Below are 10468 nucleotides of genomic sequence, written 5' to 3'. Positions count from 1 at the left end.
CTAAACCATGAGTCATATGCAACTACATCTGAAACACTGATTTTGTTATAAAATGATAGTTTGGAACCTAACACTGTAAACAGAATTTTAATATTGTAAAATGTCAGATCTAATATGAATGATGCATGGTTAATAATGTTATGTACTTTCGAGTGATGAAGTCTATATGCCCCCCCCTTAAGCACCATGCTCATAATTGGTCAATCTGTGCCTTGCTAATGCAGTGCATTAATGTTGAAATATGTCCATTGGTCCTCTGGCTTGCACATCAATAACATTGATAGACATATTTCATAAAGGCCCATCAGGTGAAATAATGGCATGTCTATGTCAGGGTGCATTATTCATGGAAAACTACCCCCGATCCACAAATGGACTGAGTATTGAACTAAAAGAGTGTGTCAGGGAGCAAAAGAGAATACAATGGAGTGCTTAGATGAGTGCATGAGAGCAGTTTCAAAGGGACACACAGTGAGAAGTTATGTTTTATCAGCAGACCGGGTCTAATAGAAACTTTCCTGGTAACCTAATTTATATTTTGATAGCCCTCTTTAGACATTCTACCAACTATAATCAACTTTGTAACTGCATATCAACTAACTCTCACTATAGAATAGTAGAAGTGTTACTGTTTCTCAATTGCTAACACATGAAACAGTTTTCCATTTTCTCACACTGAAGGCTGGAGTAATGGTTGCCTAACATGAGTAAAGTTACACTTTGATATCTATTAATACAAAAGTAATGCATTGCAATTTTCTCACACTTGTACAAACTTCCAGATCAAAATCAAATATTTTAGTCAAAATCATATTCTCTTGTCAGAATCCAACTTTGGCCTCAGATGGCACACAAACCTGACAAAAACAGACTACTTTCCTGCTTCATGAACACGCGAAATCAATTCAAAACACTGTTACAGAAACCTCCTTTCGGGAATCAGGAATCATTTTGCAAGTCAATGTCTCATTACAGTATACAACATAAATATAGAAAAGTTCTCTAAAGTGAAGTACTGCTTTATGTACTGTAATTATACTGTAAGTAGTGTAAAAATGCTGCAGATGAGCCTTGTAGGCCAGCTTCACTAATGCTTATTACACGAACAAGAACAGTATATAACTACAGTGCTTTGTATTTCATCAGGAACAAATGTCCTTTGACCCCATCCCTTTTTTCGTTTCCCTTCCTCTTCATTCTCATCTTCCTCTGTCTTCCACCTCTAGGATTCATTTTCCAAAGCACAATCACCTGCGCTCCCATTTATATTACCCAGAGATTCTGACTTGTTTAATCAGTTTTGCTAATGAATGTTTACACATGGAAAAAATGTGCTATTTGAGTTTATATTGTGATGCTTGAGGAAATTATATTGTGTATTTGTTTTATGAATGAGAACATGGTTAAACCTGTGCAAAATAGGGGCATTTTTGGGTGTAGTTTTGCAAAAAACATTGAGCATATTCGAATGTCTAAAAACAGGTGAAATGTGTTTAAAGTTTGGGATAGGTGTCTGTTTTAACAACTGAATGGTTTGAAAAAAAAAATAATGGGCCAAATCAATCTGTTATAATCAAGAAAAAAAAAAAAAAAAAAAAAGTAGACTGGTTAGTAGAATAAGTTAGCATGTAGTTGCAAAGTTACTTAGAATGTCTATTTGGGAATGGTCAAAAATGTTAGCAGATATAAAACAGACAGTCTGCGAATACTGTAATGACTGGTAGTTGCAAATTGTTGATAGTCTAAAGTGGACTAATAAAACTATTGCCTCATTTTCATGAACAGTGATGTCATGACTAATTCAAGCATGTCACAGTTAACTAACACCGTTAACTAATTCAAGCATGCAACAGCAGGTTAAATTTAAAAAAAAAAAAAAAAAAAAATTTTTCCACACAATGACTATGATCCTCAGTTCCCCTTGTCCCGTTTATGTAGGACATGAGAACCTGGGGAGTTAAAAAAAAAAAAAAAAAAAAAAAAAAAAAAAAAAAATTCCCCCCAGTAGTAATTACAGCTGTGTTGCAGACATTGGAATTTTTGGTTTGAATGCCCCATGGATAAGACTCCAATGATTTATCCTTAAACACTGGTACAGCAGTCGCTGTAGAAACATTTACACAAGCTTATTCCAAAACCACATGAAGTGCACATGTGATATTCAGTGCGAGCCACTGATCTCTAGTATGTACTTACAAGACTTGGTCTAGTGTGCAAGTTTTATATTTGGTCAAACTAGAACTACTTCACTAAACTAGAGTGAATTGACAACTGGGAAAAGTATGCCAACTAAAACATTAAGTTTGCGTTAGAAACATATGCCCAAGTTTAGAAAGACTGCCCTGATCCAAGTCAGTCACTAGATCTAGTGAAAACAGACAACACTTTCCATTTCTCACAAACAGAGGACTTTATTCGGTCACAGGTTGTTAGCAGACAGAAAAGCCTTTGAAGGCAATATCCATTTTAAACCTCACAAAACAGAACAGAGTATTTCCATATAAAAATAACATTGGTCTTCAGATCAAGCATGTAATTTCCTTCCAGGCATGTGGTGCAAACATCCAACCAGATGGGAGAACGATGGCTTTGAGACGACAAAAAAGGGTTACATTTACTCCTTGGAGGACATGTGTGCCATCAGGTCACATACACGGTTGCTGTAACCAAACTCATTGTCATACCTATGGGAAGAGAGTGAATGGGTGTCATTCAACACTACACAAGCCAAGAGTCTCCAAAAACGTCATCTTTCAAGTGGAGTTGGAAACATTGTAGTTTGAGTTGAACCAATGAATGACCAAGTGAAGCCATATTTACAAGGAGAAACTCTGAATTCTAGATACAGGATTTGTAACATTGGGGGGGGGGGGGGGGGGGGGGTCTTACCATGTGACCAGCTTGACAAAGTGATCGTTGAGAGCAATGCCAGCACCGGCATCAAAGATGGATGAACGCACATCCCCATTGAAGTCAGTGGATACCACCTGCACACAGAAGGGAGTTATAGGACGACACTGAAAAACCCTGGGTCACAAAAGACGCAACTGGATGTGCATACCTGGTCCTCGGTGTATCCCAGAATGCCTTTCATGGGTCCATCAGCTGCAGCCTTTACCACTTTCTTGATATCATCATACTTGGCCTGCAGTTAGCAAAACAGAGACATGAAAAAGCCAATAGGTCAGTCAAGTCACCTACACTGCACCCACAAGCACACAGAATAAGTCACTCCTACTGCAAGTAAAATCAAAGCGTTCATTCAACTGAAGTCACTAATTATGCAGGTCTAGAAATAAACTCACAGGTTTCTCAAGACGAACAGTCAGATCCACCACAGACACGTTGGGCGTGGGGACACGGAAGGCCATACCAGTAATCTTGCTGAAATGAGAAGCAACAAGCATCAGAGTATGTTTGGACAGCAGAAAGGGGAAGCAAAAACGAAACAAGTCCTCAAGTTCCCCAAACAGAACATTCCACTTTTGAGTAAATAACAGTGCATCCTGAAAACGCTTCAACTGACCTATAAAAATGGCACACTGAACACTTTCATAGAAGTGGAACTTAAAACCAATCTGAGAAATGAATGGAAATAGAATCCAACAGATGTGTTACGCACCCATTGAGCTCAGGAATGACTTTGCCCACAGCCTTGGCAGCCCCAGTGGACGCTGGGATAATATTCTGACTGGCACCGCGGCCATCCCTCCACAGTTTTCCTGAGGGCCCATCAACGGTCTTCTGTGTGGCTGTGATCGCATGAACAGTGCTCTGAAAGAGGGGAATTGGGTAAGACGTTAACGTTCAGAGAAAGATTATAAAACCAAAACTGTGCATCTCGTTTATTTGTATCAATAGATGCATTTCAATAAGAACCAAGTGTAGGGCTTGATAAGTGGAACAATAAATTGACGCATGTCAGGTTTAAATCACTTGGGTCAAAAGGCTTTTTGGCGAGATTGGAGAGGCAGTTTAAATCTTACCATAAGACCTTCAATGATGACAAAGTTATCATTGATGACCTTGGCCAAGGGAGCCAAGCAGTTGGTGGTGCAGGAGGCATTGCTAGTAAACAGAGAATTAGTCACAAAAATGGAGTCATTTTAACGAAAAGCACTTTAAGTGGAAGAGACAGGTGTTTGGGTTTAACATGCTCGAGTTCAACTGTTTGCTTTAGTATACCCCCTACAGGATGCTATCTATTATTGCACATCTCAGCAGCATACGTTTTATAATATTAACACCATAATACCCAAGTATTTGTAGCTTTAACAAAAAAAAAAAAAAAAAAAAAAAAAAAAAAAAAAAAAAAAAAAAAAAAAAATGAATTTTAAGTTAATAAAGTTTGTATACGTAATGCAAGTGTAACTTGTGTTGTATAATTAAATTTAAATAGGCAAAGTAAAGTTAAAAACCCAAACAAACCATCCAAAACAAACGCAAGAATTCTGACTGGAATTAACAACAAGTCTAATAAATTGAGTTTAAAATTTAATAATCTAAACTTAATTTTACTAAAGGCTGCTTTTTCTGGTCACACGCTCAAAAGAAAATGGGTAGTTAATTTTTATACAAATGTATATCCTTACCTGACAACTTTAAGGGAATTATCATATTTATCATGGTTGACACCCATGACAAACATAGGGGCATCTGCACTGGGGGCAGAGATGATGACTCTCTTGGCACCACCCTTAAGGTGAGCCTAGCAGGAGAGAGCAAAGGTTCAGACACAGGAAATGAACAGTAGTTTATGACTAATGTAATGACTGTCTACATACAGAAGCCTTCTCAATGGTGGTGAAAACCCCAGTAGACTCCACAACATATGTAGCACCTGCATCACCCCATTTAATGTTGGCTGGATCCCTCCTGCGAGGATACAGATGGAAAGATCAGAGCACATCTCAACAAATACGTCACAATGTTTGTAGGGACAGCACTCACTCGCTGAAGACTGTGATCGCATGACCGTCAATGACCAGCTTGCCGCCTTCAGCCTTAACCTCACCCTTGTACTTTCCATGGGTGGAGTCATACTTGAACATGTAAACCTGTGAAGAGACAAAAAGGAAATCAGTTTTGAAGGAAAATAAAACTTAAACTTTAAGTTAGAGTCGCATAATTTGAGAAAGTTCAGCCCATCACTTGCCATGTAATCAAGGTCAATGAATGGGTCATTGATGGCCACAATCTCTACTTTCTTGGACTGGAAACCAGCACGGGTCACCAGACGCCCGATGCGGCCAAATCTGGGTTTAAAAACAAACATGGTTTGCTCAAATTAAGCAGCATAATGGTTCAGCAGATTTCTGAAGGATCATGTGACACTGAAGGCTGGAGTAATGGTTGCCTAACACGAGTAAAGTTACACTTTGATAACTATTAATACAAAAGTAATGCATTGTAATTCTCAAAGCACCCCCCCCCCCCAACTTCAAAAGTTTGTGCGTTTTAGAGTTCTTGGACCACATGCTTTTAAAAAAAAAAAAAAAAAAAAAAAAAAAAAAAAAAAAAAGTTATGCACAAGAGCAACTAACACCTACAGCAAGTTCCTCATTGCATCCACTAGATGGCACACAAGTTCTATTTCTGAATAAGTACAAAACCATTTCCTGTCCTCATGAGCCCTGTGACTGGGCCCCACTTGTGACCTACCAGTAAATGGCTTTATACATCTTACCAAATCCACCCTTTCAATATGTGCTAAATGTAATACGGGAAGACCCAGGAGAATGGTTTAGTTAGATGGTACAACCAAAGCATTAGAGACAGTTTGCTAGAGCTTCATAAGGCCTGCCCCTTAGCCATTCAAACTGTGATGAAGAATTTCTGGAGGCCTCCAGCTGTCATTGTGAGCTATTTTGGTGCCTATAACACCAGCGCTGCTCGCAAGGCAGATAAGAGGCAGGACTGACTCCATGAAAAGAAATCCTCTATTGCAACACTTTCAGCAATCAATTAAAATCGACAGGCCAAAGGAAACCAGGATCACAGTACATACTGCTTTGTACCTTCATATCAGTATGTCTTATCGGTGCAATTTCAAAACATTTGCATGAAGTCCGTTAAGATTGCGAAACAGGCCAAAGGTAGAAAGTCTTATAGGCATAATGCTCCTGGTAAACGGGGTGACTGTTTGATCAACGTTACCTTTTAAATCATTAAGATAATCAAAGTTGAATGTACCGAGTAGAAGGATGAGAAAAACAAATTTACTATACAAGGATTGTCGCTAAGAGAAACACATACCACACCCCGGTTCTAAGCTACAAATGTTTATTATTATCTTTTATTGTATTTCTTATTTTTTTCTTTTTGTTTTATGTTCAAAACACAAATGTTTTATCAAGAGGGGCATACAAGGAAAACCTGTTGGGACTGATTTAAAGTATTGGATGTGTTTGCCTTGTTTTTTTTGTAAAATTCACATTGTGAAAAAGACAAGAAAATATAAATTATAAAAAAAAAAAAGATCATCAAAAAGTTCAAGCAGCATGTAACAATGGCCTATAGAGAGGAATGAATGACACAAGAGTCCCCTTTTGGGAAAAAAAAAAAAAAAAAAATTCAGCATCTTTAAAAAAAAAAAAAACACACGTGTAAACTGTTTTTGGACTCTTAACCCCACATTAGAAAAGTTACTGTATTAGCTTGATTTTGTTAAATGCAGAAAAACTGAAGCGAAGTCACTTTGGTAACTTCATAATTACCAAGTTCGCAGTATGGTTCTGTTGAAATACTGAACAACATTTAAGGAAAGTTAAAATTCACTTTAAAACTAAGACTTCCATTGTTCAAATTTAATTAGTGAAGTTGCAACTTTGTACATTTTAGTATATTGATACAAAAACAAGCTTTAGAATCATTAAAGTGTACTTGGAAGCCCAAAAGATAACTGGAAAAATTCGAGTACTTTTTTTTTTAGATGCTTTCAAGACTTGAAGTACACTACAAGTAGGCCTTCATTCAAGACAATCAAGGACACTTTTCCACAAGGAGCTTGTAGCGGTGGAAGACTTACACGGCACACATCCATGACATGATCCATTCACAGTGGATGTTCTGCGGTTACAAATAGCTCATTACGCATTAATTAGGACTTAGTTTTTGGAATCGGTCAAACTTTTTACTGACATCAATTGGGGGGGGGGGGGGGGGGGGTGGTTGTAACTTAGTTCTCTCCCCCACTCTAATTTTCTTTAAACAAAAAGCCATAATCTAATGAACCTGAAAACCTTGCACAGCTAGGCCAAGCAGGTTTGCTGTAAACTGGACCGAGACTTTGCAGGACAGTAGATCAAGTCCTAAAGTTAGTGAAATATTCAGGTCTACGTGTGGCTGTATGAACGATGCATGTGCCCTGTACATGTCGCTTAAGGATCACATTTCCAGTTGCATAACTCTATAAGCCTTGGAAAGGTCACAGCTGGTGCCAAGGGTCTCCCATTGCAGAGACAGCCCAGCCAGTGAGAGACTTCAGCTGATTGTTAGATACTGCATTGTGACCAGTGTATGAAATGGTGATGAAAGTTAAACTAAATGTAAACGCTGACCTTAAAGTAAAAAGCGAGGTAAAGAGGCCAAGTACACAGAGATAAAACTCACTATTATTTGACGTCACAACACACACCGGGATGGCACAATCCCAACACAGCTGCCACCCCCTCTAATCATTCATCAGAATCAATGAGCGGCCCAGGACACTCAAGTCAGTGAAATTGCCTTTTTTTAATTAGCATCTTTAGACAGGCTACTCTTTATTGATATTACTTAAAAGGGAAGGGAGGAAGCTCTTCAAAAAAAAAAAAAAAAAAAAAAAAAAAAAAAAAAAAAAAAAAAAAGTTTTAAAATAAGAAATAATTCTGGCGCATGTGTGTGCGCTTACCCGTTGATACCAACTTTAACCATGATGCCTGATTTGTTCTAGTCCTCTGGGGAAGAGAGAAAAAAAAAAACATTAAATTATTTGACTACATTGCATCAGTCATTATTGGAGCAAGCACAAAGTACAGGTTGTGAGTGAGTGTGAACGTGCAACGCTGTTATCTAGAGATGGAGAGGAAGTATAAGTGTAGTCCATGTCGCTTTAAACTGAAGCTCATAGTATTACAGATCATTACGTTTAAGTATTTGCTTTTTATAGGCCTAAAACTTTGTAAAGTCGTGATATAGACCTGAACAAACGGCTTTCATGCAACATTGTCACAATAACCTCTCACACTTTCAGCTGTATATTCAATGCAGATGTTAAATACTTAATTTATAACTTCAGCAAGGGCCTTTTATCAGTAGATATTATGAACTGTGACTAGAAAATAATTCCCTATAGGATATAACGAGTGTATGAATAGCAATTTACCGTTTGTGAGACGCCTCTGTCCGTCCTGAGTCTTGGTGTGAGTGGACGGATTACAAGCACGAGGTTAATTTATATCTGGTGCGGCAGCGTTGACCACGCCCCCTCGGACTTTAGGCCCTAATTGCCACGCCCCCTTAGAATGTCAAGGTCGTATTGGGGAAAAGTTAGATGAAACAACTGCATCACTTAATGACAAATTAAATCAAGCTAAAATAAACTTTTAACATGTTACATAACTATTGACATAATGTTGTCTATTGTAGCTTTTGGAAAGCATCGTGTTTTTATTAAAGGGCCAAGCCTTTGTTTTATAAGCGCTTTAATAATAATTAATGCATTTGAAAAGGCTTTTAAAAATACAAATGTTGTCATGGAGGAAATGTTTTGTTTACAGTAGCCTATACATAACCTATCTTGGTGGCTGCAGGTTCAGTCTTAAATCATGGAAACCATACAGTCTGAGACATTCTGAGCTCAGATCTCCGTGCAATTACTCCACATTTTTTCAAGTGTACTCTGCAGAAAAGACCTTTTGGATAAAATGTTCTTGCTAATCGTATTCTCTTAAAAGAAAATTTGATTTGGACATGTCTGTCCACTCTGACCTTCTAACAGTAACTGGCCCAGACTGAGAGCGAGATGAAGCAGGGGATCAAATCGCCCTCATCATGAGTGTGTGACATTTACAGGAAAGACCATGACCCTTCCCTTTCTCCCTGCATCCCATAATCCCTCACATCGGTAGGAAATCTCTAACCAGCGCATGCATATTCGCTTGTGCATCTGCTTGCAAATGAATGCATGATTAACAATTGGAAAAGCAGAAAAATGGTTAGAGATTACACAGGTTTCCTGTTTTAAGGTATAGTTTACGTAAAAATAAAAATTCCTTTAAATTATTCCAAGCCTGTATGACTGACTTTCTTCTGTTGAACACAGAAGAATGTATTTTGAAGAATGTGGGTAACCAAAACGTTTCTGGTCCCCATTGACTTCCCTTGTATTTTCCCCCTATACAATAGAAGTCAATGGGAACCAGCAATTGTTAAGTTACCCGGATTCTTCAAAATATCTTCTTTTATGTTTAAATGAAGACAAAAATACAGGTTTGGAACAACCTGAGGCTGAGTAAATGATGACAGAAATGTCACTTTTGGGTGAACTATCCCTTTAAAACATTGGTCTCAAACTCAATTCCTGGAGGGACACAGCTCTGCACAGTTTCGTTCCAACCCTAATCAAACACACCTGATCCAACTAATCAAGCTCTTCAGGATTACTAGAAACATCCAAGCTTTAAAACAAGCACAATCCTTCAGAGAGCGACAGGGTAGATTAATTGCTTAGTTTCTAAATTACCGTAGTGAATTTGATCACAAAATACATTTGATTAATCACATTATAATCTCTCTGTTATTCATCAAATTTAGCGTTGGTGTTAATTATTTAAATGTAGTTGACACTTTGTCTCTTGTCTGCAATTAATCACAAGGCTATACTAGTAATTAACACTAACATGACCCAGGAGATTAGGTGCTCCGTCATTGCAAAAAAAAAAAAAATACATTCATGTTTTATAACAATTAGCTGTCAAAGTGCAATATTCTAATGTTCCACGGTAAATCTGCACTTTTGTTGCAAGATATGATTTTTAACTACATATCTGTCCTGTTTTTTTTCCTTCTTTGCATTAGTTACTTTGATTTAGTCTCGTCCTTTCTATGGTGTTAAGTATCATCTGAGTTTGCAATGCAGACAATTTTGGACTGTCGTGACCTCTGCCGTCCTGGCCTTTTGGCTTCTTTTGATAGTGTCACAGAGTGTCACAGGATATTGAAGTGGGGCGTAACGCTTTTAAAAATGCCATCTCACCCTTTAATCATCATAACATCCTTATGAAATGGGGTAGATGTAATGTATATACATCTATGTTCATGTAATATTAACTTCTAAATCATTCTTCTCATTAAAACAGATTGAAAGCGCTCAGTAACAGCCCCTCAGAATAGTGTATGTCTGCTCCCCAGCCAGCAGAGAGAATGTGTTGGACTGGTGCCAGGCTAAAAATACTCAAACACTCGAAGGCTGACCCCACACCCTTTC

At 37.9% G+C, this 10468-nt stretch overlaps 1 protein-coding gene across 1 annotated transcript; it reads right to left on the bottom strand.

Moving 5' to 3' along the window:
• Positions 1-2385: 2385 nt before the first annotated feature.
• On the bottom strand, positions 2386-8435 carry LOC306878439 (glyceraldehyde-3-phosphate dehydrogenase-like). The gene is made up of 12 exons (XM_079430795.1): positions 8366-8435; positions 7892-7937; positions 5156-5255; positions 4951-5057; positions 4785-4875; positions 4593-4708; positions 3987-4068; positions 3623-3774; positions 3306-3384; positions 3062-3145; positions 2890-2987; positions 2386-2684 (listed from the first exon to the last, which is right to left on the bottom strand). Exons 2-12 carry the CDS (start codon positions 7912-7914, stop codon positions 2615-2617), a joined length of 1002 nt encoding a protein of 333 aa, XP_079286921.1. The 5' UTR covers positions 7915-7937; positions 8366-8435; the 3' UTR covers positions 2386-2614.
• Between the last annotated feature and the right edge of the window lie 2033 nt (positions 8436-10468).

This window comes from Barbus barbus (genome assembly GCF_936440315.1).
Source record: "Barbus barbus genome assembly, chromosome: 12".
Lineage (NCBI taxonomy): Eukaryota > Metazoa > Chordata > Actinopteri > Cypriniformes > Cyprinidae > Barbus > Barbus barbus.
The sequence above is the reverse complement of the archived record's forward strand: the minus strand, read 5'-3'. Positions and strand labels throughout refer to the sequence as shown.

Coding starts and splice junctions, on each gene's coding strand:
- LOC306878439 (XM_079430795.1), bottom strand. CDS start 7,914: ATGGTTAAAGTTGGTATCAACGG. Junction 4,069..4,592: donor AATTCCCTTAAAGTTGTCAG/GTAAGGATATAC, acceptor TCTGTTTACTAG/CAATGCCTCCTGCACCACCA. Junction 3,146..3,305: donor CTGTTCGTCTTGAGAAACCT/GTGAGTTTATTT, acceptor TGCTAACTGCAG/GCCAAGTATGATGATATCAA.